This window comes from Mauremys mutica, chromosome 23 (assembly GCF_020497125.1).
Source record: "Mauremys mutica isolate MM-2020 ecotype Southern chromosome 23, ASM2049712v1, whole genome shotgun sequence".
Lineage (NCBI taxonomy): Eukaryota > Metazoa > Chordata > Testudines > Geoemydidae > Mauremys > Mauremys mutica.
This window is the reverse complement of record NC_059094.1, coordinates 11,209,832-11,236,286: the sequence shown is the minus strand read 5'-3', so window position 1 is coordinate 11,236,286 and position 26,455 is coordinate 11,209,832. Positions and strand designations below refer to the sequence as shown.

At 63.2% G+C, this 26,455-nt stretch overlaps 1 protein-coding gene across 2 annotated transcripts; it reads right to left on the bottom strand.

Annotated features, from left to right (window-relative positions):
- Positions 1-49: 49 nt before the first annotated feature.
- Positions 50-26,455, bottom strand: MAP3K6 (mitogen-activated protein kinase kinase kinase 6). Of its 2 annotated transcripts, XM_044997690.1 has the most exons (29): positions 26,037-26,452; positions 22,531-22,670; positions 20,087-20,110; positions 18,650-18,837; positions 14,427-14,595; positions 13,739-13,845; positions 13,147-13,317; positions 12,528-12,640; positions 11,855-12,014; positions 11,353-11,503; positions 10,605-10,712; positions 10,437-10,486; positions 9,619-9,714; positions 9,024-9,108; positions 8,725-8,858; positions 7,682-7,809; positions 7,131-7,267; positions 6,573-6,678; positions 6,151-6,308; positions 5,583-5,787; positions 5,257-5,404; positions 3,916-4,084; positions 3,369-3,554; positions 2,968-3,073; positions 2,170-2,413; positions 1,734-1,843; positions 1,339-1,439; positions 961-1,037; positions 50-569 (listed from the first exon to the last, which is right to left on the bottom strand). In XM_044997690.1, exons 1-29 carry the CDS (start codon positions 26,338-26,340, stop codon positions 485-487), a joined length of 3,960 nt encoding a protein of 1,319 aa, XP_044853625.1. In that variant the 5' UTR covers positions 26,341-26,452; the 3' UTR covers positions 50-484. The 2 variants fall into 2 exon arrangements, 1 of the variants encoding a protein (XP_044853625.1); XR_006575070.1 differs by lacking the exon at positions 1,734-1,843 and having other exon boundaries at positions 505-569; positions 26,037-26,455.

Below are 26,455 nucleotides of genomic sequence, written 5' to 3'. Positions count from 1 at the left end.
GGGTGCTGCCCCTCCCCCCATTCTGCCCAAATGAGGAGGGAGCCGGGGGCACAGCTGGGAGGCTGTTTATTGCAGGGTTTGGGTGCTTCCCAGCTTGCTGGAGGTTACAGTCACGATGTGGGGGGGAGGCTGAGGCCCCCGCGGTCCCGTTAGTTTCACCAGCAAAGCCCCACTGTCCTGCTGCAGCAGCAGCCTCCGCTCTCTCCTGCCAAGGCAGCAGCGTGGGCACCTCCTTCGCCAGCCAGCGCTGGGGGGGCACATGGGAGCGATGGGCAGGGCGGCAGCCGGCCCTCAGCACAGGACCCCGCTCTCCTGCTCGCTACGTGGGCCTGAGGCTGTTCTGGGCCATGGCGCCCAGCAGAGCGACGGTGGGAGGCACCTGCCAGCTCGAGGGCGTGAAGGCGGCAACGCGGCGATCAGCTCTGGGTGCTCGTCATGGCACGGCGAGGCCAATGCCGCAGGGAGGCTGTGGCTGCCCCGTCTCTCACTCGGCTTCCCGCTGCGCCTGCTTGGCCAGGGATTTCCGGTGCTCCTGGATGGCTCCCCAGAGCCTGCACACCAGCCCCCCTCTGGCAGGGAGAGACGGAGACGAGTGAGACACGCCCCTGCCCCCCTTCGCACCGGCTGCAAACAGCCTCAATAATGCCTTGTCCTCTGTCTGGCGCCCAGGGGACGGGACGGGGCCACGCAGAGGGGATGGTCTCCATGGGCCTCAGGCCCCACTCAGCGCAGGGTCTTTCCTGGGCAGAGCTGCAGTGAAATGCTCCCAGGGCAGAGTCTGCTCAGGCTCCTAGGACGGATTCGTGGTTCACCAAAGCAAATCACTCCACGGACCCCACAGCCATGGTGGCTGGGCTGGGAGGGACAAGCCCTAGGCGTGGCCTCTGGGCCCAGCCTGCAGAGCCCCTCCGGGGAAGAGGGCTGGGGCACCGGCCCTGGCTCCCCGTCCTGCCGCCCTACCTGATGCCGGTGTAGAGCAGGTCGTCGCGGGTGGCGCAGCTCAGCAGGTCGGGCAGGGTGAAGCCGTGCTGCAGGAACTGGGGGCGAAAGCAGGCAGCAGAGCTGGTCAGCGAGGGGTGCAGCAGCCAGAGCTCGGATGGGGCCGCCCCGCTGGAGCGCTGGGGGGGGGGGGGGGGCGTGTGGGAAGGACACCCCAGACCCAGCTGCCTTATGCCCAGGCCCCCGGCCCCCACCCCACCAGGGCCTGGGGGAAAGGGGGGGGGGGGGAGGTGTCCCGCTGGAGCCTGCCTCTCCCTCTCCCAGCAGGGCTAAGGCCGGGGTCGTGGCGGGGCCCAGGGCTGGCCCCTCGGCCTGGCTCGCACAGCGCAGGCGACGTACCGTCTCGGTCGCCTGCTCATCCGCTCCGTGGCTCTGTAACCAGTCAACGAGGAGGGCGTCCACCACCCCCTGCTGGGGCTCCCGGGGGTGCGCGGCCAAGGCTGTGCAGACAGAAGGGTTCGGACCCGGGTCAGCCTCCCCCAGGACTCTGCGGCTCAGCCTCCCCCGTGTCTTTGGGCTCCAGATGGGTGGCCCGAGGGAGACAAACCCAGCCCCTCGCTGCCCCAGAGACATGGGCCCCAACGTGGGGCTCGGAGGGAGACCCAGGCCCTGCCCCGATGTGTCAGCTGGGGGGAGACCAAGGTGTGTTCCATCCTGCCCAGCCCATCTCCCTGCCCCTAGCAGCCCCACAGAGCTGCCCCCGCCCCGCTCCGGCGAGTCCTGGCATCGCTCACCTAGGGGCTTGGATCCCTGCAGAGCCCTGGCCTCCTGCTCCGCGGCCTGGAGCACCCTCCGCAGCTGCCTCTGCCACTCCCGCTCCTTCTCCAGCCATGCCTCCAGCAGCCTGCCACGCGCGCCGGGGGGACAAGGCAGAGGGGCTGGGAATCGAGGGCCATGCTGGGGGGGGGGGTAGGGAGGGCGATTGCTACTGCACCCCACCTCCCCAGCCTGGGCACGTCAGAACCACAGCTGGGAGCCCAAGTGTGGATCCTAATGCCCTTGGGCTGGGCGAGTGGCACCGCCCTGGTGTGTGGATCCAGGCCAGGAGGGTGGCTGTGGGGTGCTGCCCCCTCCTGCGGGCAGAGGCTGGCACAGAACACACCTCCCGGCTCCTTGGGCCCAATAGCCGGCTGCAGGCCAGGCTCCCCTCCACGCGGGCCAGGCTCCTACCTGCTCGTCTCCGCGCGGAGGCGGCTGAGCTGCACCAGGAGTGGCAGGGAGTCCGCCGGGGCGGTACGGAAGCCCAGCTCGGTGCTGGTGCCGCTGCCAACACCAGAACTTGGGGTGTCCACGCTGCCCCTCCCCACGCTGGGCTGGCTACTGCAGACCTGCGCCTCTGGATCCTCCTCCACCTCCTCTTTGCTGCCACCTTCATGGGCTTTGCCCAGGAGACGCTGCGGCTTCACCCGGAGTTCTGGAAGCGCGGGAGAAACAAGGTGAGCGGGGAGGTGGCTGGCCTGGCGTAGGGACGGTGGGCAGAGGGCAGTGAGCCCTAGGGGTCAGTGCAGCCCCACAGCTCCATGGGCATCGGGCAGGGGTGGGACAAGTGGTAGCATCTGGCTGCCTCTGTTCTCCCAGGGCTCTATGCCCGGGCAGGTGCCCCGTGGTTCCTGGTGGGAAATCTCCCTGCTGGAGCCAGGGAGGGCCATGCCCGGCGGCCTCGGGCACAGAACTCCGCGGGCAGGGGCCCAGGGGTTCTGCCAGCTGATGGGGTGGAGAGAGCTGGGTCTGAGGGCCCTGGGGGGGGCCTCCTGCTGCCATCTCTATATACAGTCCCAATACGGAGAGTTACCTTAGCAGCACCCCAAAGCACTCCAATGGGACCCCCGCCCCAGCCGCAAACCCACTGCCACTCCGCTAGGGAGCCAGCTGCCACCCGGCCAGGCCCCGATTCCCTGTAGGGCTGGATCCAAGCGGAACAGGAACCAGGGCCACCAAACAGCTCCCCCCACCCGCCTGCCAACGCACCTGTCCCGAGGATGGTGAAAGCTGCTTGCACGGCCTGGCCCATGAGGTTATCCAGGGCGAACATCCAGTGCGGCTTGATCTGGTGCTGCCGTAGGAGCTGCTTCACCTGCAGGGATGGGAGAGGATGGGCCGCGCCGGCACTGGAGCCAGCCGGAGACCTTGCCACGCCAACCCCACCGCCAGCCCCGAGGGGCGACCCCCTCTGGGGTCCCCACCAGGCCTGGGATTACACAAGCCCCGCCCCCTTGGTTCATTGGCCACACCCACCATGCTCCTGTGACTGCCCAGGAGAGGCCAGCAGTGAAGGCGTTAAAGGCAGTGGGTGCTCAGTACTTGGGGCAATTGAGTTTTAAAGGTCCTGGGCCAGGGGGGGAGGGAGAAGTGGCCAGCCGAGTACTCACCGTGTCCTGGAAGCAGAAGAGCGGCACCTGCACGTGGTGAAGGCTCAGGCCCTCCGCCCGCAGCGGGGCCTGGAGCCCCAGCAGGTCCTGGCTGAGCTGCCGGCGGCTGGGGGAGCGGATGTAGCTCTTGAGGCAGGACACCAGCTGGACGATGTGCTCCGAGGACAGCCTCCCTCCGGCCCAGCTCTGAACAGGGAAGGGAACGGCTCAGCCGGGGGCGCGAGAGCAGACGGGCTCCCACGCCCGGGCAGCCTCCGAAGGGCACCTGGGCAAGGCGGGGCTGGCCGAGGGAGGGGTCTCAGACACCCCCCGAGCCAGAGCGAGTGAGTGGAGGGAAGTCGTACGTTACGGGCTCCGGGAAAAGGACAAAGGCCAGAAAGCTACTGCAGACCCCCCCTCTGGAGCCAGGCTGAATGAGCAGCCCCCAGCCCGGTGCAGGGAGTTTAGCCCCTGACCTGCCGCAGAGGGGTCGGAGCCGCGTGCTGTCTGCCCCGTGCAGGGGAGGGGTTGGGCCTGGCTGCCGAGCCTTCGAGGGGCCGGCACTGACCTGGCTCTGGGCCTCCGCCAAGGCGGCCACGATGCTGGGCTGCTCCTCCGTCAGGATCTGGTGCAGGGTGGCCCTGCGCTCGCTGTCTTTCTTCAGCAGGAACATGCCGCCGCTCTCCTCGGGGACGGGGGAGCTGCTGCAATCCACCCCAGCTGGCTCCTCGGCAGGCCTGGGGAGACGGGAGTTGTGGGTGTGTGGGGGGGAAGCCTGGGCACTGCGGGGGGGCAGCCCTGTGCTAAAGAGCGGATCCAGGACTGCAGCTGACCCACTGTGGAGCCTGGGATGGGAAGGACGCCTGGGGCCCCCGGCTCTGCTGCCCGTCCAGCCCTCTGGGATATGCACCTCCGGACACTCAGAGCGTTGGGGCTCGCGGCGAAAGGGGCGGGTTGGAAGAGCGGAAACACGAGCAGCCCAGTCGGTCCCCACACACCCGCCCCGGGCAGCCAAGCTGTTCTGGGGGGCAGCAGGAATTCATATGCTCCAGGGGGAGCCGCCCCACAGCACTGCAGGCCCTTCGGGCTGGTGGGACAGGGAGACTCAGGGGCATCCATCCCTGTGCACTGCAGATCCCCCTCCTGGGGACTGAGGGACACCCAGGGACAGCTGTGGGGTTTGTCATTCAATCTGAATCTCCCTGGACTAAGAATCCCAGGAAAAAAAAAACCCTCCCAACAACCTCTCTCCCCAGGCCCCTGCCATCGGCCACAGCAGCAGCTTCCGGCTGCCAGCTGGTAAACCGGGCTCTGGGAACACCAGGAACAAGCCCTGCTACGCCCATGGAGCAGCCGCTCGTCAGATACCCCTGCGTCACGGGGCTGCGGGGAGCAGGGCGCTCTGGAGAGCAGAGCCTGCGTTCCCCACTCGCCTGCCCCATCCGCCCGGTGGGTGCTGGAGCTGGAGGTGAAATCCCATAAAACTCAGCTGCAGCGACAGCTGCTGACCACCAGGTGTCGCCCAATCCCTGCCCTACAAACCCAGCCTGCTGCCCCCCCACCGGTCGGGTCTGGCCCTACATGTAGGAGGGGCTGGGGGAGGCCTTGGGGGGCACATCTGGCTGCTTGATCCCCTAAGGCAGGGGGCTCCCCTTCGACAGCCACCGCCCCGAGACCGTGCGCCCTCCGGGAGGGGTCAGGAAACCCAGCCAGGGATAAATGGTTGGGCATGGGGCTGCCCCACACCCAGGGTGTGGCTAGGGGGCACTAGTGGGGAATGTACCCACCAGGCTGGAGGCGCAGTGTCCAGACGTGCTGCTGGGTGCAGTGGGTGGCCCTATGCCCCCTCCCCCCATCCCCCGGCTCCTCCCGAGCCTGCCCCTCCTTCCCCCCCGAAGGGAAGCCATACCCCAGGTAGCTGCGTCTCTGGGCCACCTCGCTGGAGACGTGGGCGGGCGAGCTGCTGTCTGCCTTGGCAGCTGTCCTGGGGGCCTGGAAGGGCAAGGAGGGGTTCCTGGCCTCGCTGGCCCCCTCTGCTGCAGGGGCAGGATTGCTGGCTGCAGAGACACAGGGCTGGTTACTTCGGCTCCTCCCGGGAATGCAGCCCGCCTGCAAGATACCATGTCCTGCCCCCCTCCCACCGGGGGCCCCTGGGCTCCCCCCATCTCCTGCTCCTGCCCCGCCCCCCAAGGCTCCCCCCCATCCCCAATGTCCTTCTCCTCCCTCCTAGCTCACCCGCCTCTGGTGCACCTCCCTCTGCAGCTGGCACAGCCTGGCTCCTGGCTTTCCTCCTGCTGGGTGCGGTCAGGAAGGGCTCCTGGAGCAGGGCTGCGGCGGGCGCCCGCTTATCCGGATCCACCTCGAAGCACCGGAGAATGAAGGCCTTGGCTGCCCCCGACATGGAGTCGGGCACCTCAGGGTGCATCTTGAACATGCCCACCTGGAGAGGGAGATGAGGGAGGGGCCATCACAGAACCCTGGCCCCCCGTCCCTACCTAGCAGGGAGTGGGCCCAGAGGGGCACTGCCCCATGGCTCATCCCCCCCACACAACACCAGTTTCCCCCACGTCACCCAATGGGCCTTAGCCCATGGCCCAGTCAGGCCTTGGTCTCTCTGCTGAGGCGGCCAACGAGGGGCCGGTCAGTGCTTATGGTGGCCGGACTGGGCCACCGGGAGCTGCAGTGAGACTCACTCCCCCCTTTTGTAGTGGGGGAAGCCATAACCCTCCCCCGCCGGCCCCCACGCTCAGAGGGGAGCCTGGTCAGTTCCCCCCCCGACGGTACCAGCGAGCCCCATCCTCACCTTGAACATGGCGGCCTGCGGGCTGCCCAGCTCATAGAACGGGGGGTTGCCTGTGGCCATCTCGATGATGGTGCAGCCCAGGGACCAGATATCGGCCGGCTTCCCGTAGCCTCGGGGGCCCTGGTCGATGATCTCCGGGGCCATGTACTGCAGGGTACCTGGAAAGAGACCAGAGCAACCGAGGGAAGCCGGCCCCCAACGCCCCCCGCCTGCCCCAGATCAGCCAGCGAGCGCCTCCCAAACCCAAATGGGCCGGGGACCCCTTCCCTCCCCTCCTGCCACGTCCTGAGGATGCCCCTGTGCCTGGCACTGGGCCTCAGTGTCCCCCATCGGAGGGGGGGGGGGGGAGATGGCGAATGGCCCCTTCCCACAGCCCAGCATGGCGTAACCCAATGCGGGGGGCTTGCAGCAGAGCCCCTCACCTGTGAAGGTCTCGGCGCAGGGACTCATCCCAGCCAGCCTCTTGGAGGTCCCGAAGTCAGAGATCTTCAGCACCCCGCTGTAGGTGTTGATAAGGACGTTGTCTCCCTGTCAACCGCCGCCCCCCAATCAGAACAGGTCACAGCTGTGGAGATCCTCCCGAGGCGAGTGCCCCCCGCCCCAGATCCGCTAATGCCTCTCGCTCCCGCTCTGGGGGGTCGAGGGTGGATCCACCCCATCTGTGCGGCCAGGAGAGGTGGAGGGGGCGGTGAGACCAGATGCCCTAGAAGTCCCAGAGCGGGGGGCAGGCCGGGGCCCTGCTTGGGACAGCGGCGGCTTTGCGGAGACCCGGAGCAGCCCACTGAGGTGTTGGAAACCATCCTGGGACTCAGCACAGAGCCCAGCCCCCGGCTAGCAGCCTTGAGGGTGGCGGAGACCCAGAATTAGCCCACCATTCCCCTCCAGTCCGGGGAAGGCCCCGGGCCCCGTAAGCTGGGTGATCCCTAGTCAGCTGCCGTTTCTCCCAGCCCGCAATCGCACGGGCCAGCCGACGCCCTCACCTTGATGTCCCGGTGGACGATCTGGTTGTCGTGCAGGTAGCGCAGCCCCTCCAGGATCTGCTTGGTGTAGAACACGATGGTGGGCTCATTGTCCTTCAGGGGCCCCCACTTGGAGCGCAGCAGGGACGAGAGGCTCCCTGGGGACGGGGCAGGAGATGGGAACCCCACTGAGCCTGCGTGCCCACCCCGAGCCCCCACGCCCCAGCACAGGGGCCCCCCGGCCCCGCCTTGCCGAGCCCCAGCGTCACACCCCAGGCCCAGGGCTGGCTCAGAATGGGGCATCCTGGGCGGGGCAGGAGCCGTAATGGGCTACGGGAAGCAATGCGAGGCCGCTATGAACCCCCGAGAAGACCCCAGGCCACATTAGAGCCAAGGGCCACCAAGGGCAGGAGGCAACTGGCCTGGGACGTGGGGTCTGCGACAGCCCAGACAGGCCAGCTGGACGGCAGCACGTCCCCTGGCTGGGGCACCCTGCTCTGTGCAGGAGGCCCCAGGTTCGGCCGCCTCTCTCCTCGGCATCCCCAGCCTGGGGCGGGCGGGCGCTCGCCTACCTCCCGGCACCTCCTCCATGAAGATCTTGATGAAGCCGTCCTGGCTGATGGAGCCCAGGTACTGGACGATGTTCCGGTGCCGCAGGCGCTTGTGCAGGGCGATCTCCTCGTGCAGGGGCTGCGAGTACCTACACGGCGGGAACCGGGGAAGTGAGGGTAAAGGGCCGAGCTTGCCGGCTCCCTCCCAGGGGGCTGGACAATGGGGCTGCAGTGCCCCACACTCAGCAAGGCCACCCCCTCCCAGCGGGGCGGGAACCACGCCAAGGACCAGGCGGGGGCCCATCCACCCTGACACTAGTGCGCTCACACTGGGACTCTTGCACACCAAGTCACGCTCATCTACCTCCCACGCCCCCACCCCCAGGGCCCCAGATCACCATGCTGCTGGGTACCCGACTTTCCCAGTGGGCGTGGAAGGGGAGGGCAGGACCCACTGCCTGAGGGTCACTGGTATTAGGCAGGGAGTTTCAGCCATACCCCAGCTCACTAATGTCGGATCCGTACCTAATGGGGGTCGCGTGAGGGGCCATCAGCAAACTGGTAACACCCTGATCTCTGATATTCTTGCGTGGGGCATGTACGGTAACCCCCAAAGGTAGGAAACACGGAACTAAAACGTGTTCGAAGCGGACACGGCTGGGGAGCGGGGAAGCAGGCTGCTTCCCGGCGTCTCCATCCAGCTGCAATCACAGGCAATTGGCCACGCGCTGGCACAGAGGAGGCTGCAGGGGCAGACCCGTGTGCATCGCGGAAAGCGCCGGCGGGGGGATAGACCAGCATGGAGACTCCCTGGTACCTTTCTGCACAATGGGGGCACCAGTCTCGGAGGAGGTGACACTGCCAAAGTCCTTGGCCTAGAAAAGACTCCCAGGGATCTCGCTCTGGATTCGATACCCTGGCTGGACTTTACACACCGACACGCAGGGCATGCTCGTCTGCTGGCTGGGAGCTACGGGGCACTCAGGGCGACCCAGCCTCGGACTGGTCTGACCCCCAAAACATGACAGAGGGGTCCACCCCGCCCCGCCCTCCGCGGCTCCTACCTGCTGTCCCGCTCCGGGATCTCCTTGATGGCGATGCGCACCTGGTTGCTGAGGTCCCGCCCGGCGTAGACGACCCCGTAGGTCCCCTTGCCCAGGATCACCCTGTCGCCCGTCTCCGTGTATTCGTAGTCGTACTGCGCAGGCCAGAACAGGGTCAGAGCACCTGAGGCTAGCTAGCCCTGCCAAGCCCCTCATGCACCCCCAGCTCGGCGAGCTGCACCGTGCCCTGGGGCTGCTCCGCAGCATCCACCAGAGACGCCTGCGCCGAGTGCGAGACCACGCCCGCCCCCGGCACTCACCTCCAGGTCCTCGTCCAGGCCGTCGCCTGCCTCCTCGCCCCCCGCCGCCAGCTCAGCCACGAAGGAGTGAATCAGCTTGCAGAACCTGCCGGCAGAGAAGGGAGAGCGTGCCTAGGCGTGGCCCCACTGCCCGGCCCCTTCAGGGGGCTCCCAGGCTGGGCAACGGGCCCTGGAGAACCTCCCCACCACCACACACCGGCTCAGCGACCCACCCTGGCAGAGCTCCGACCCTGCTGGCTGGCAGATCCATGGGACCCGTGGGCAGACGCAGCAATGCCATGTGTGGGGCAGGGCCTAGGGCAGCCCCACAGGTGTCTCTTCCGGCTCCCTCCCCCCCTCAAACACAGCCCAGAGCAGCTGCTCCCCGCTCCCCAGCAGGGGCTCTGGGTCAGGGGACAGATCCTTTATCCCGTCCCCACAGCTCACCAGTGCCATGGTGCTAGGGGGTCCCTCTGCCTCCCCATCCTGCCCCAGCACCAGCACCCCCGACCACCAGCAGTAGCAGTGTTGAGGGTCCCTGCCCCTCCCCCACCCCAGTGCCCTTGACCCACTAGCAGCAGCGGCATGGGGGGTCCCTGCCCCCCCCCCGACTCACCACTGGCAGTGGTGCTGGGTGGGGAAGTACAGCTGGAAGTCCTCGGCCGTGTGCAGCACGTACAGGAAGCAGCAGCGCCCGTCGCACTTGGAGATGCTGGACAGAGAGAGGCCGGCCCCACACCCCACAGTGAGTGTGGCGGGGGGGGGCTGCTCCCACCCGAGCCTCACCCCAGAACCCCCTCCCCCCCCGGCTCCAGTGTGCTCATGGGCTGCTCTGCTCCTGCAGCTTGGCACAGGCCCCTCACCAGGCTGGCGGCACCGTCAGCAGGAGCCATGGGGCTGCAGACCCTAGAGGTGGGCTGGGGAGGGGTGCGGGCACATCCAGAGCTCTGGGGCTGGCACTCCAGCTAACAGGGCTCCCCCCACACTGGGGAAGCCTCCTCCCTGCCACGCCAGTCCCCTTGGGGTGACACTCACAGAGCATTCGGGGCCAGCCATGCTCCGTGCCCCCCACTCCACCCCTGCAGGGCTGGGGAGCCTCTCAGAGGACGCTGGGGGGCTGGTCACTGAACGAACCTGCTATGCCATGGCCCTTGGAATCTGCTCTGCCAGGCAGCACAGGACCTCCCCAGCTGCCCACGGGCAGGTCCCGCTCTGGCTCCTTGTGCCATACGCAGCTGGGGAAGCCAACACCTACTACGGGACCCCCCACACTCCCAACTAGCCCTGGGCATGGGAACCAAGGTGGACACTTCCACAGTGCAAGGAGGGTGCTGGGGGAGGAGAGGATTTCCGGGTGGACGCAGGCTAACCAGGGAGCGCCTAGGCTGACGGAGAGGCTACCCCAAGGGGCAACCAAAGAGTTAAACTCCTCACCTGATTCCACGGATGGAGGAAGCCGGAAAGGTCCAGCTGGAGATCCCTCTCTAGGGGGAAAATAAACCCCAAAAAAACACGCAGCGTGAACAACAGGAGCCCAGAAAGTCGTCACCATCGGGGGCGGCAAAGGGGTGTTCTCGCTCCCTGGGCTCCGAGCCGCCCTACCTCCTCCGTGGGGCAGACGTGGCACAGCGTCACCGACTTTTCAGCCTCGCAACTGCGCACCGTCAGCTGGGCTGGCTGCAGGACTTTGGTCAGCTCCAGAATCAGCACCTGGAAGGGGGGCAGAGAGAGGCTGGTGTGGGGGGTCTTTGCCTCCTTCCACTGCAGCCCCAGGGGGCTGGAGGAAGGGGACCCCGTGACGGGGCTGGGGGTGAGGACCCCAATCAATGCCGATATTTTTCTCCTTTCACCCAAGGATCCTGCTTCCCCTCCTGGAGCCCCCAGCGTCCCTCCCTGATACGCCCCCCGAACCCGGGGGGGCATTTTAACCTGCAAAGGGTCAGCTCCAGGCTCTGCTCTCCCCCTGCTGCCAGGAGCCTGCTCCAGACCCCTACGCAGCAGCACTGGTGACTGAAACCCACAAGCCAGCTGGCCACCATCAGCCCCGGCTCCTGCACACCTGTCTGATTTGTTACCAGGGCGACGGGGCGAAGGTAGCCGCCGGGCCTGTCTTCACCACACAGCTGGCTGGGCTTTTCCTTGGGTGTGGCCCATAGTCCCCTCTCTCCCCCACCCACCCATCCCATGCTCCGACCTGGGCACCCATCACCCGGGCTAACTCTGCCCTCACCCGCCCTTATTGTCGGCAGGCGCCAGGCCGGAGGCAGCTCTAGCGGCGCGACGGGACTCAACGCACGGCGCCGACCCGCCGCACCGAGCCAGCCGCGCCGAGCGCCAGCGGGCTCCTCACCGGGCAGCACTCCGTGGAGACGAAGGGCTGGCAGGACGCCAGCAGGAAGCCCATCCAGAAGTCAGCCTGCTCCTGCTTGGGCGTCTTGATCTCCGGGCAGGTCTTGAAGTGTTTGTACAAGAGGAAGGTCTCCATGACGGAGGCCAGGTACCTGCAGGGACAGCCAGGGCAGAGCGTGAGATGGAAGGGAGGGACACCGCACTGCGGAAACGGCTTCTGGGTGCTGACAGGCCTCCCGTGCCGTCCCCCACGTGCCCAGGATGGAGACGTTCCCCCGCGGGTCACTGGGAAAGCCCAAAGGCCCGCGTGAAACCTCCCACACAAGGGGCCCCTAGAGGAGACCCTTACCCCAGAAGCTGGCCAAGCTGAACCCAGCCTGAGAGTGAAACGCCGATCGCCCCCCCCCCCCCTTGCAGAGCTCCCCTCCTGAAGGCACAGGCAGGGGGCTGCTGTTTGGGGGCCCCCGATGGGCTCGGGGGGGCCTGGCACTTCTGCCACCTACCAGAGGGGAGCATTGAGCTTGTAGAGTTTCTCCGAGGCCCGGATGACTTTGCTGAGGTCGTTGGCCAGGATCCAGGAGCCCAGGTAGAAGCCCACGTCCCAGTAATGCTGCATCTTGTCCACGCTGCCCTTATTGCTCAGCAGGCAGCTCAGCTTGACGCCTGGGGGGGGGGGGGGGAAGGTTCCTCTTCACCGCTGAGGGCAGGGCGGTGGCCCACCCGGCCACCACCCTGCCCCATTCTGCCTTCCCCCATCCCCTCGGCTCACCCCTGCTCCCACGCCAGCCCCTCCGGCCCCGCCCCGCCCAGTCATAGCCCCACTCCACGCTCTCTCCCCCACCCCCATGGCTCAGCGCTCCCACCCGCACCCCAAACCAAAGAACGTCCCCCCGTCTCTAGCAGATGAAGTTTCCCCTTCCCTTGCCACTTGAACTGACCAGGACGTGGGAGAGAAGCCGGGACAGACAGGGACCCCCTGAATTCCAAGGGACCCCCTCAGTGACTCATCTGGCCACAGAGTGCAAGGGAGACAAACCCATAAACCCCACACACCTCACAACCCTTCCTTGGGCCATCGTCCAGGCCGTGCCAGGCCTATGGCAGAGCCCGTTATAATCCCCAGAGGCCTGTGGGCCTTTACCCACGGACAAAAGGGGCAGGGGAAGAGCCACTCACCTATTTGCCGGAGCTGCACGGAGGTTTCGAACTGGTGCCCAGCTGCTATGAGCAGGACGGCAGAGTTAATCCCAGAGTGGAGGCTCGGCTCCGTGTCAAAGGCTTTGCTGTACCTGGGGAATTCAAACATGCAGAGATGCCAGTGACAAAACAGTCACCCGGCCGGATCCCAGGCAGCACCACTGAAATGCAGCCACCTCTGGGGTGGTGGGCAGCAAACAACCGATACATGGCAGTGCAGGGAAGGGGCTTTAATCCCAATGCCAGGGGACCTAGGACTCTCAAGGTGACAAGGGTGTGTGTGTCTCTGATATCCACTTGCTCCAGACAGGCTGTAAGGTCTCATCCAGAAGACTCCATAAACTCAGTTTATCTGCCTCTACATTGGCCCTTCCAGGAACTGAACCTGGGGCCCCAGGCGTCCAGAACCCAGCAAAGCCCACAGACCCACGCACACGCTCAGGAGTGGCTGCACACTCAGCCCTTTGCACACCCAGCCAAGTGCACATGCTCCGTGTCTGTGCTCAAAACCCCACTGGCCTGAGGAGCCCACCCCAGTGTCCCCGGCACGGGCCTCCCACCCCATCCCCGCCGGAGAGCCCCCAGCCCCGGCTCTCACCAGTAATAGGCCTGGTCCCTTTTCTCCGTGTCCGTGAAGCCGGAGCCGATGAACATGTCCTTGTAAATGCGGCCGCACATGCAGTACAGGTCAGGCGCTGCCCCTTCTGGCCTCTCCACCACCGGCAGGAGCACGGAGAGGGCCTTCTCCCGGTCCCCGGGCTGGTTCCGCCTGCCCAGATAATGTGCGTGCTCAGCTGCGCCGCCAGGCACAACGAGCAAACGCCCCAAAGAGGCGCATCAGAGAGAGAGCTGGGGGCCAAGCTCCGCTCCCCGGGCCAATGGCTCTCGGCCCAGCGGGATAGAACGCCCCCTTTGTGCTCTGTCGCTGCCGAGGCCGAGGGCTGATCTCCCCTCCTATCCCCAGACAGGGCAGGGGCAGCCTGGCAGAAGCTTGCTCGGATGCTGCCCAGCGGAGGGAGGATTTCAGGCTTCGATCCTCGCAGCGTCCACACACAGGACACCTCACCCTTCCCCTGCCAAGCACCCGGCCCAGCGCGACAGGTGCCCACCGGCTCCACTGGCAGCAGAAGGTGCTCGGCGCCCCGGGGGGCTGGGAACGGGCCCTGCGCCTGCCCAAGGAAGCGTCTCACCTTTCGAGGGCGAAGGTGTAGTGGAAGCGGATGTTGTGCTGCTCGGCCACGTCGCAGGTGGGCAGGGCCTGCAGCGTCTCCACCAGCCTGATGATGGCGTCGTAGTCCTGCCGAGGAAGCCGGGGGGTCAGGCAGAGCAGGCTGCCATCCGCATCCCACGGGAGGTCCCGGGGGGGACAGGCTGGGCCTGACGCAGCACAGGGGGCTCGGCAGTGGGGCAGGCAAACCACCCAACTCAGGATTGCAGCTCCTTCTGCGCCACGCATCCGGAGGTCGTGGTGCACTCGAGGAAACGGCCCTTGTGCGAGGGCAGGCAGTGGAGCCTGCAGAACCCCGGTGTCCTGCAGGAGACCTTTCTTCCAGCATGGCCACCCACCGCCTTAGTGACAGCCAGGCCTGCTGGGCAGCCGGCTGCAGCGACACACCTGCCAAGCGCTCTGATTCTGCTGGCCGAGGATGGGGGCTCTGCATCCTGGGACCAGCTCCCCCTTGGAGAGCCACGTGCCAGCGCTGCACATGGTGTCTGTGACCCAGGGCCTACCCCATGGCATCCCAGGCAGTGACCCCACCTCTGCAGCCATCTCCAGTGAGCTTGGGCTGGTGCTCCCAAGGCCACGCTTCCTTCCGAGGACCCAGCCACCGCCCGCCTCCCCCATCGTCCCACTGGCGCAGGCCGGGGGCGGCTCACCTGCACATCCCGATAGGACAGGAGAAGGTTCATGACAATGTCCAAGCTGAGGAGCTCCACGCTGTCCAGGCGCTGCTGGATGTTGGCCAGCTCCCGGCTCAGCTGCTCCCCGCTGTACATCTCCCGGGCCTTGCGGATGTCCCGGCGGATCGTCTCCCGGAAATAGCCGCTGGAAAACCACCATGCTTAGAGCTGAGTGCAGCCACTCCTGGATCATAGGCCTGATGGGGCAGGAGCCTTTGTCCTGGACAATTACCCAGTCTCCCCTGGGGGCACTCAGTGGTAGTGGAAGGGGCCGGCTTGACAGCCCTGGGGTCGGAGGACTCTGGTTATCCGCAGGACAAAGTCTCACCTATCCCACGTGAGAGGCGAGTTCCCATGGCCCACTCAACCCTCAGCCCCTCCACCAAGATAGAGGACAAGGGAGACCACGTATCTGAAGGGCGCTACCTCTCATCAAGAGGGAGGGCGCGTCTGGGGTGGGCCCCAGGGGGCAGAACGAGCAGCAGATGGAGCCGAGCTGGGCTGTGGAGAACATAGACTAGGAAGGTCTCCCCCTGGCAGTGAAGTCTCCTGGAAGGTGGAGTTGGAAAAGGGTGGAAGCCCCGTTGCCTGGCGCAGGGAACTGGCCCGGCCCCGGGAGTGCCTAAAAGGGGTCAGAAAGGGGACCTCAGACTAGGGTGGGGCTGAGCCGGGAGGGGCGGGGAGTTGGGGGAGGGGTGACACAAAGCCCCTTTCCCCCCTAGTTTCACTTCCTTCAAGTCCCTCTCTAGTGGCAGTGGGGACCCAGGCGCTGAGAGCTGCAGCCCCCACAGCCCAGCGCTGGGGCTCCCCAGGCCTTCACAGCGAACCGTGACTGCAGGGCTCCCCCCGCCCCCTGGTTCCCCAGCCATCATCGTCCCCCAGAGCCCCGCGCTGGCTCCCCTGGGAGCGCTCCACACCTCCAGCCTCAGCAGGCGTCTCAGGGAGCAGGCAGCAGGCCCCTGGGCTAGCAGAGCCTGCAGGCTCCGGAAGGCAGATTGCACCAGCCTGGAAGCACCCCCCCCCCCACGACATCTCTCAGCCCTCGGTCTTTCCTACTACACCCATCATCCCAGCCCCGTTTCCCACCCCTCCCCAACCCAGCCTGCATTGCCATGACTGAGAATCCCCCCCAGCAGGAGGCAGAAGGGCCCCTTGTTGCTATCTCCGGAGGCTGACCCATCTCAAAAGGCAGGAAATTGCACTATGCCCGAGTCATTGCACCACAGTTCAGTTCTGCAGCTCCAGCCCCAGAAACAGGTCTTCCTCCTCCCCACAAAGGATGCAAGAAGACAGCGTGATGCAAGGCTCACAGCTGGGGCGGTCAGCGGAGCTGCGCTAGAGCCCAGATCAATCTCGCTGACCCTTGTCAGAACCAGCCCTTCCTGTTCCTGGAAACTAGATTTACTGGCCTTAAAATCTTAACACCCTGCAACGGGAGTGAGACTTATAGGCGCAAATCTCTGAAATTCAGGCTATTTAACTGGAAACAGGATTGCCGCCTGCTTGGGGACTTGCGGGGAGCCTCCGTCTTGAAAGGTTTGTCAACCTCTATTTTTGCAGTGTGGATGGAGGACAGAAAAAGGAGAAAGAAAATGCCTTTAAACAGCTTAAAGTGGCTGCAGCCCATTGGTTTGCCCCTAGCTTGCGCCACTCCCATACGGGCAGGGGGCTGAGGAGTGCAGGGAAAAGCCCAGTTTGCAGAATACCTGTTTCCTTGGAGTGGTCATGTCTGAAACTTGTACGGTGCCTGCTCCAACCAGCACCTTCCCAAGGCGCAGAGAGCTCAAGGCAACGCCTGAGCATTGAAACACCACGACGTCCAGCGGACGGGGCCATTGCTCTGGAGAGCAACCTTTTACTCTGCCACTACTCCCATTGGAATCACTGGGGCCGTTCACCGAGAACAGTGCTGGGCAGCTGAGAGAACCCGGCTCTCGTGGAGGGAGAGGAGAGCCTTGGACTTCGCAGGCTGGGGAAGCTCATCATAGAATATCAGGGTTGGAAGGGACCTCAGGAGGTATCTAGTCCAACCCCCTGCTCAAAGCAGGACCAACCCACAACTAAATCATCCCAGCCAGGGCTTTGTCAAGCTGGACCTTAAAAACCTCTAAGGAAGGAGATTCCACCTCCTCCCTAGGGAACCCATTCCAGTGCTTCACCACCCTCCTAGTGAAAAAGTTTTTCCTAATATCCAGCCTAGACCTCCCTCACTGCAACTTGAGACCATTACTCCTTGTTCTGTCATCTTCTACCACTGAGAACAGTCGAGCTCCATCCTCTTTGGAACCCCCCTTTCAAGTAGTTGAGAAGAATGAGGAGGGATTTGATAGCTGCTTTCATCTGCAGACTAAACAATCCCAGTTCCCTCAGCCTTTCCTCATAAGTCATGTGCTCCAGCCCCCTGATCATTTGCGTTGCCCTTCGCTGGACTCTTTCCAATTTATCCACATCCTTCTTGTGGTGTGGGGCCCAAAACTGGACACAGTACTCCAGATGAGGCCTCACCAATGCCGAATAGAGGGGAACGATCACGTCCCTCGATCTGCTGGCAATGCTCAAACTTATACAGCCCCAAATGCCGTTAGCCTTCTTGGCAACCAGAGCACAGTGACGCACATCCACCCAGCCCAGCTCCCTGCACGGGCCACCCCTCGTAACACCACGCCCTGGGCAGGTCATCGGCTGCGGGAATCAAACCTGGGACCTCCGAAGGTGCTTCCCTGGCCAGAACCAGCCTGCTCAGTGCAGCGCTCGAGCCCCCCCTAGTGGTGGCTGGGCCACATACAGCCGGCGATAAGGCTACTACAGATGGCACTCAGAGCAGGCTGCTTTAAGATCCAGCGGTGGCAGGCTCAGTCAGTGCTGCCAATGACCCACGCAGGGGCACAGCACTGCACTAATCCCCCTGTCCTGCATTCCTGTCCCCCCCGGGCCGGCCGGCAACTCTCCATGGGCTTGGCCATCAATTCCACTCGCCCGGGGAGAGTTGCGTTCTGTCATTAGTTCCTTCCATGGCGGCGATGCGCTGAGAGTGGCACGCAGACGCAGACGGCGGTCCGGGCGCCCTGGAGGAGGGGCAGGCTGAGCCCAGGCTGGGCAGTTTTCCTGGCTCTTTGTGCAGGGCTGACCTCAGCGCTACCCTGGCAGGTCAAGCCAGAATAAAAGCGAAACCAGCGATGGACGTCGGGGGATCCTCGCCCAGGGGAGCAGGGTCTGAGCCAGGGGTGGGCAAACTTTTTGGCCCGAGGGCCACATCGGGGTTGCAAAGCTGTATGAACGGACGGGTAGGAAAGGCTGTGCCTCCCCAAACAGCCTGGCCCCCAGCCCCTTCCACGCCCCCTGACTTCCCCCCTCCTGACCCATCCCCCCCCCGGCTCCTTGTCCCCTGACCATCTCCTCCTGGGACCCCCGCCCCAACTGCCCCCCAGGAACTGCCCCCCTATCCAACTCCCCCTGCACCCTGACTGCCTGCCCCCTATCCACACCCCCGCCCCCTGACAGGCCCCCTGGGACTCCCATGCCTATCCAACCCCTGGCCCGGTTCCCTGTCCCCTGACCGCCCCCTCCAGAACCTCCACCCCATCCAACAGCCCCCTGTTCCCTGTCCCCTGACCACCCCCCAGAACCCCCCGCTCCTCACCGCCTTACCATGCTGGAGCCAGCCACACCGCCACGCTGCCTGGCAGGAGCAGCAGGCCAGAGCCCTGGGGGTGTGGGGCGCTGAGGCTGCGGGGGAGGGGGGACAGCAGGGGAGGGGCCGGGGGCTAGCCTCCCTGACCGGGAGCTCAGGGACCAGGCAGGACGGTCCCGCGGGCCGGATGTGGCCCGTGGGCCGTAGTTTGCCCACCTCTGGTCTGAGCCAAAGGCGGCTAAAGTCAATAGGAGTCTTTCCCTTGCCTTCCATCCGCTTTGGGCCATCACATTCGGAGCTGGGTGGTGCCATCCCACCCCCCCTCCGGTTCTAACCCCCCAGCGCTGTATTTATGTCCCTGCCTCTCGGTGCCAGCCCCAGCTGGGCCCAGGGATGGCTCCCCGCAATGGTGGTGGGAGGTAAGGGCCTGCCCTCTCAAGCTCACTGATCGGGGGCACTGCCACTCAACCCCCTGGGCTGCGGCTGGAGCCGGTTTCCAGGGGCCGTGCCCTGCCCTCACTGAACCCCCCCTCCTCCCCCGAGTGCGCTCGGCCGGGCAGTGCGGTACCAGGAGTTGGTGGGGGTAGCCTCCAGCAGCTTGGTCAGACGCCCCACCAGGGGGGTGAAGAAGGCCTCCACGTTGAAGCTGGGCTGGAAGAGCTCGGTCAGGCACTTCATGGTGCTGGCGTCGCAGCACAGGACTTTGTTCTGGGCCGTCACCACGTAGGGGATGAAGGTGTAAGTGCCGCAGCAGTCCTGCCAGGAAGAGACGGGGCGCCAGGAGTCAGGGGGCTGGGCTTCTCCCCCACGTCCCCCCCATCAGCCCGTTCGTTCCCAGGGCTCTCAGCCCAGATGGCCAGCGAGGAGACCACGGGGTCCCCCACAGAGACGCTGCTGTGCTGAGACCCACCAACTCATTTCATGTAACATCCTCCAGACAGCAGGGAAAGGAAGAGGAGGGGAACTCTCCCCAAGCTCCGGTCAAACCCCGCCCACTCGGGCGGCCGAAATACGTCACGTACCATACAGCCCGCACAGGCCTTTTTAATACAATCTGTCCCTCTCCTTTGCTGCATTCTCCAATCAGCAGTGAAAGACTCAAACAACCTTGGCATTTAAATAGCCATTAGTAAGCTCCAGAGTTAACACCCCATTGAAAAGCAGTAAGGCCGCTCATTAGTTGTTGCCATCTGACAGCAGACGGCTTGAAACCACTTCCCCGAGCAGACGAGAAACGTGAAAGGCTTCCTACCTCAGGCCCTCGCCCAGCAGGTTCCTTGGGGCCAGGGTATTGCCAGGCCCAGGGGCGGGGGTGGGTAATCCGTAGCTCTCAGGCCGAGGGGAGTTTGGGCATCTGAGCAGAGGCAGGTGGTGGTGAACGAAGGTGCCCACACCCCAGCCGGAGCCTGTGCCCACCTCGCGCAGCCAGAAAGCTGCAGCCTTGCTTTCCCAAGCTAAGCCTGCGTCTTCCAGGGGGGTGCAATCATCGGGCTGGGGAGACCGAGGAGCAGCTGAACCTGGGCTTTAGGTCACGGGCAGGAACACGTTTGGGGGCTTCAGCCATCATTAGCTGCCCCCCGCCATCTCTGCCTGACAGCAAACCAGGTGCAGAGAGCAGGGACCTGCTGGAAGATTCAGCTGGGCACGTCTCATGTGATCAGCTCCCTGCTACTGAGTCTGGGGCACGGGGGGCTGGGGGGCTCTCTGTCCTTCCCAGCCTGTTTCTGCTCATGTGGAACAGCAGGTGGGGGGCGGGGGCGGCGGCGGGGGGAAGGGTGCAGCATGTGAACCAGCACTAAGCTGCATTGACAGAGCTGTTTCCAAAATGGCAGGACTGGAACGACAGGGGGTGCGACAGGCCAGGGCTGGACCCGGAACTGGAACAACAGGGAGGCGGCTAGAGGCGAGGATTGAGGGGGGTATGCGTGAGAGAAGAAATGAGCATAAACAGACAAAGTAAAAAAAAAAAAAAAAATTGGATTCAAAGAAAGTAAATTACACTTACCGAGTTCTTCTGGCAGATATCCTCCTAGAGAGAGAGAGGGTGGATATTTAGCTGTCCATCAACTGACACGGAGCATGTTAGCCACTGAAACGAGCCATTTTGGGAATCTATTTTACATGGTAGGTGGTGAGACACCACGGTGATGGGCAGCAGGAGGACACACCGGGACAGAGAAATTCACTAGGGCCCAGCACTTCCAACACCACTAGACCTTTTCAGGGACGGGCTCGGTTCTCTCGCGCCAACAGCCGAACTGCAACAGAGCTCAGGGGAAACGGAAAAACGCATCTGTTTCTGGTGGGATCTGGCTGGGTCTGAACCTTCGCCCTGTACGAGTGCAGCCCCAACTTTGGAAGCAGAGGGTGTTTGCAGAATAGGTCATTAGTAAGGGATCGTTTCATTAGTGGGAAAAACACCTTTAACGTTTTGCTGGCTCAGGGTGACTGAGGGGAGAGCCTGGAAAGGAGGCAGCCTGCATTTTACAGCCAAGCAGCAGATCAGCCATTTGCTGTACGCTCCCTCCCCCCCGCAGCCTGGCACTGGAGTGCCCTTTAATCCCTGCGTGGGTCAGAAGTGCACCCTAAATACAGTGCTTGGGTCAGTGCCGCCTACGGAGGGGAGGTCATGGGAACATGTGGGGCTTAGGAATTCATAGGGACAGGGGCATTTTTCCTAAAAGCACCAAGGCATCTAGTGGCTGAAGAGTCCGAAGCAGTTACTATATTTGGGGCCTGACCCGAAGTTTATTGGAGTGGGGGGGGGCAGGGGGTCTTTCCATCCACTTCAGTGGGCTTTGGATCCTGGACCAGGGCCAAAAGGCTCCGCCGAGCTGACATTTCAGGTCCAATTTTTCCCCAAAGCAGCAGGGCTAGTTGCCAGCACTGGGCCGAGGTACTGAAAGGTGATAGGGTGAAAGTGACGCAGAGAGACTCTCAGAACATATGCGTCTGATTTGACGCAGGGGCGGCTTGTCCTGTCCCTCCCCAGCTGTTAAGGGTTTATTCCCAGCAGGACAGAGGATTCGTGACTATCTCTGAGAGGTCCCCATACACTAGAGACTCTAAAAATCACAGCATGCCGATTGCTGTCTTGCACCCAGTTTCTATAGTCACGCCACTGCTGCTGCAGCAGCTCTCTCCCACTGCCAGGGTTAGAGATGGGGGCTGTATCCCAGGGAAAGCCTCCAGGGCTTGGGGCCGCAGAAAGCGCTCCTGTCTAATGGTTCCTGAGACTGCAGCAGCAGTTTCCATGCTGGAAACAAAGCAAGAGAAAGAAGCATACGGGTAATCGGAAAGACGGGGATTTTAAGATTCCCAACAGCCCACTAGGGCTAGATGCACCGGGATGGCCCAGAACAGATGCATTCAGAGCCAGTAAGCGTTCCTAAGCGCCTGACCAATGACCGGAAACAAAATGCTTAGCCCCCCAACATCCAACTAATCTTTGTTCAAAATCCCATTTGTTTTGCTGCCATTCAGATTAGCTGTTCAGTTCCGGTTCAGAACGCTGCTTTTTGTACAGGCATCGTTTCAACCCAGGGGAGGAAGGATGGGCTTGGGGCTAAGGCACCGAACTGGGCCTCGGGAGATCTGCAATCAGTTCTCAGCTCTGCTACTGCTGCCCCAGGTGAACCTTGGGCAAGTCACTTTGTCTCTGTAGGCCTCAGTTCCCCTCCTATACAAAAAAAAAGGAAAATACTCTCTCTCCGCCACCCTGGGTGTGGTCTGTTGGGACTGTCAGCTCAGTGGGGCAGGGACTGCATCCTGTGCACCTGCACAATACGGCCTCGGTCTCAGTGAGAGCTTCTAGGTGTTACCGTAATACAAGTAATAAGCAGCAAGTTCAAAAAGTCCAGTGTTTGGATCAGCTGAGCTTGCTCTTGCCAGTTTCCTCGTGCCACATTCCAGGCCCAGGCGTTTCCTTATCACAGGAGACGGACGATGAGGAGGGATCACGCTACGGTGCAAGGGTGTCTGCAGCCTCCTCCTGTTCTGCTACCCTGCCAGCTCACAGTCGAGCACCCCCGCTGATTCCAAGGTGCTGGCGAGTGCCGAGGGCTCAGCGGAGCACCCACAGTCAAAGTAGCCCACGCAGCTTTTGCAAAGGACATGGGGAGCTGCATTCATCTGGCGCTTCCTATCTCAAGGCCTCGGCCCTCTGAGGGAGGGAATTACTGCCATTCCGGACTTACAAATGGGGAAACTGAGGCACAGAGCGGCGACATGATGGGGGGCCAAGCAGAGGCCAAACCCAGGCATCCTGGCTCCCAATCCGCTGCTCTAACCACCTGATTTTACCTCCCTAACGTTTCCATCTCCCACGGGTAACCAGAGACATTTCCCGGCCCACGTGGCCGTTTCTCGCACACGCGGCGGCTAAGAGCTCGGACGCGGCTTGCGGGACAGAGGGGCACAGCCAGACAGAGGGGCACCGCCCCCGCTCACCTTGAGGGCCTGCAGGTCCGGCAGGTCGGTGTGGCAGCACAAGAGGACGTTGTTGGTCATGCTGAAGCTCTCCCGCACCCCGAGGTGGTAGAAAAGCGAGGGCTGGCACAAGGAGTTGCTCACTTCCACCACGGCCACATCTGCGGGGAAGGAACAAGGGACCATCAGACACCAGCCGACATCGCTCACGGCCTTTCACGCACCGACGTGCAGCTGAGGACAGGCCTGGGGCGCTGGGGAATCTCCCTCAATCCCCTCCCCTGAGCCCTAGGGAATAGCAAGGAGACTCACTTTGCAGGTTTGGAATGTCCTGGCGATGGGGATAAAGGGGACGTGATCAGGACCAGCCCACGGGGCAGGTGACTAGGCACGTCCCTCACCCCCGATGCCGGGTCTCACCCTCAGCCTGATCGCTACCTCTCCTGGCCAGAGACCGCTCAGTGCAGCCTCACCGCTCTCCTCCATCCCCTGCAACATGGAGCCCTGCAAATCCTATTGCCTGCCCTGGTTGTTGCGCATAAACCACCAAGCCCAATTACTCAGCACAGCAAGGAACAGGCCTTCCTTTATGAGGATGCTTCACCAGCCAAGGGCTCCTGGAGGCAGCAGTGTCACTGCTTCATCTCTCCATCCATCTCACATTCCCTCCAGGGGAGCCGAGCGACAGCTGACAGAGGGGACCGAACCCGCCGCAGGCTGTTTAAAGGCCCGGGCCCATCTCCCCCGGGGTAGCCAGGCAGGCCGATCATTGCAACACATACGCGCAGGCAGGTTTTACAGACCGTTTTGGTGGACCAGGAAAAGCCAGACGCCGCCCCGGACCCGCAGCTAGAACAGAACCGGGGGCGAATATCACCGATACTGTGAGGCACCCCCAGTGACCATGCAACAACCCATTTTGCACTTCACCATCAAAGGGGTAACAAAAAACAGCAGCACCTCAACCCTCGCAACCTGCCTGCACACTGAGGTCCAGCTGTTTTATAGCACCACTAGGAGAAACTGAGGCAGAGAAAGGTTAAGGGCCCCATTTCCTGAGGTGCCAAGGACCCACATTTCCCATTGACTTCAAGCAGAGTCATGAGTGCTCAGCGGCTCTTGAAAAGTCAGGCCCTGGTATGGTTTATCCAAGGTCAGAGCCGGGGACAGAACCCAGGACTCCTGAGTCCCCTGTCCCTGTGCCCGCTCCAGTTAGTGACTCTGGCCAGCGGCGCGGCGCTGGAGGGCACACGCCAGAACAACCGACTCGTTCGGCTGGCCAGGAGCGTTGCCCGTGGGTTAGCCAGACTCTGACCTTGGGATCTCTCTGTCTCACAAGGCTGCCAGCCAACCTCCCGGCATTATCGATAAAACAGCGTTTCCTCCCCCGAGCCCGGCTGCCTGCGTTGAAGCCGGAATGGAGGCGACAGAGGCTGAAGGTGAGATGGGACCATTCAGACAGAATAAATCACATTAAGCAGAGAACATCCCCCTGCCTAACCTCTCCAAGGGGGAGGGGAGGAATCTTTTCCTCCAGTTCCCTAACCCAATCCCAAGGGCCCAAATCCAAGCCACCCTCCCCCCAGCCACGGGAGGCTGTGGTCCCTCCTCTGCTCCAGAGGAATCGGGAGCAGCACAGATGTCGGGTGAGGAAACCTCAGACTGACAGGAAGTCAGTGACCACACTGCACAAGTTATTTCCACATCGTTTGACATCCTTCTGCTCCGGTAGCTTCTGACCCCGGAGCCCTCCTTAAAGGGCCAGGCTCTCCCGTCTGATTGGTCCTGGAAGGGCGTGCACGGAGCTCGCCACCCCTGCGGTGAGGAGTCTAGCAGGCTGGAATAAAACCGCCTCCCCCCAGAGCAGATTTAAAAGACATTCATCGATTATAAAGCCAGAAGGGACCACTGTGATCACCCAATCTGGCCACCTGCATAACAGGCCAGAGAACTTCCCTGAACTGGCTCCTGGTCGATCTAGAAAATCTCCTTTAGAAAAACAGCCAGTGAAGGGAGATGCTCCAGCAGCTTCTCCGACATGTGACAATAAACGCCAGAGCAAAATCCACAGTCCAGAGAAGGTGGCACAACCAGTAGCTGCAGCAGAGTGGCCAGAGAACGATTAGTCCCTTGACAGAGCCCTGCGTGGATACAAAATCTGGTATCCGCATCCGATCCGCACACGGGGTCTGTGGACATGTGCAGATCTGAGGGGCTCTCTCCATTGAGACTGGAAGCCCTCTGACATCCCCTGCCTGGTCAGGATTGCGGTGGTTGGCACTGCCAGGGTTTATGTTGCATCTCTCCTGGTAGCTTTCATCGCCACTAAATAGGGTGACCAGACAGCAAGTGTGAGAAATCGGGATGGGGGTGGAGAGTAATAGGAGCCTATATAAGAAAAAGACCCAAAATCCGGACATCTGGTCACCCTACTACTAAATTCACACACACACACACACACACACACACACTCACTCTCCTCTGGACTGTGAGTTTGGAAGGGATATTTTATTGTCTGCTTCCAGGCAGCACCATCCCGCAATGCTAATTGAGCAGAGAACAACCAGAGCTGCCGGGATCTGTGTAATAAAGCAATGAAGGTTCGCCATTCTTTCCTCAAGACGGCAGGGAAACAGTAAACAAGACAATAAGGAGGAGGAAACAGGCAGGAGGGTCTGGTGCTTAGAGCACAGCACAGGGAATCAGGTGAGCTGGGTTCTAATCTCACCGCTCACACACCTTTGCTCACTGATCTCTCCTTGGGCAAGTCACTTAGGCTCTCTGCAAACATTCAAACACCTGTTACCCTCGTTTAACAGACAAACCTCATTTTAATAATGCAAGATCATAGGTGCTGGAAGTAGGGGTGCTGGGGGCACTGCCGCAACCCCTGGCTTGAAGTGGTTTCCATCATATACAGTTAGGTCCAATGGCTCTCAGCACCCCCCCCACTATAAAAACTGTCCCAGCGCCCCTGCGCAAGGCTGTTTGTGGGCATTAGAAATGGAGGGTGCTAAATATTACACAGAATCGATCACTATCTAGGGACTTCCCTTGGGATGGAGCTCTGAGCTCTGTTCCGGAAGGCCAGGCTCCTGCCATGGGAGCTCCAGAAGAATCTCCCCAGGGAGATAACACGGGGCCTATGACACACAGATGAGCAGTTCCCACTCCAACCTGGCAGAGGTGTACAAACACACACCCCCACACACAGAGCTGATAACAGCCTTACTGAAGCTTGCTCCAGGGGCTGGATGATTTCCAGGAAGGAGAAGGCCCATTTCATCTGCCAGCAGCTGGCGCGGGGGGGGGGAGAGGGGGCATACCCAGAAGCAGCCCTGCTCTCTCCCCTCCCTCACCCCCACCCACCACTGACAGCCCTGGGGCTGCAGCAGCTCCCAGGCTGGGGGGCTGCAAACAGAAATGGGGAGTGTGACTCCCCCCCGCCCCAGATCCGGGGGGGCTGACGAATGCTGCAGCCTCCTCCGCCCTCCCCGCCGGCTGAGGCCGGGCGCAGCTCAGCTCACCGGCGTTGTAGAAGCGGTCCAGGGGGCCGGGGTCGCCCAGCGCCAGGGTGCCGAAGGGGACGGTCTGCAGCTCCGCCCGCGCCTCCCGGCAGGCGTCCCGCAGGCAGCGCAGCGGCAGGGACTCGCCCGAGCCCTCGTTGAGGACGCAGACCACGCTCAGCGCCCGGCTCCGGGGGCTGCTGCTGCCGCTGCTGCCCCGGCGGGCCTGGGGCCCGGGCAGCGGCTTGCCGGGGGCGATGGCCATGGCCAGCGGGTCCTGCCAGTAGCTCCCCGCGCGCTCCGCCAGCCGGCTCTCCCCGGCCATGCCCGGGGCTGGGGGCGCGGGGGAGCCCCCCGAGCAGGGCAGCAAGCCGGGCACGGCCCTTTCCGCCCGCAGCGCGGCCGTTCCCGAGTTGGGTCGGTGGCAGCCCACGTGGGGC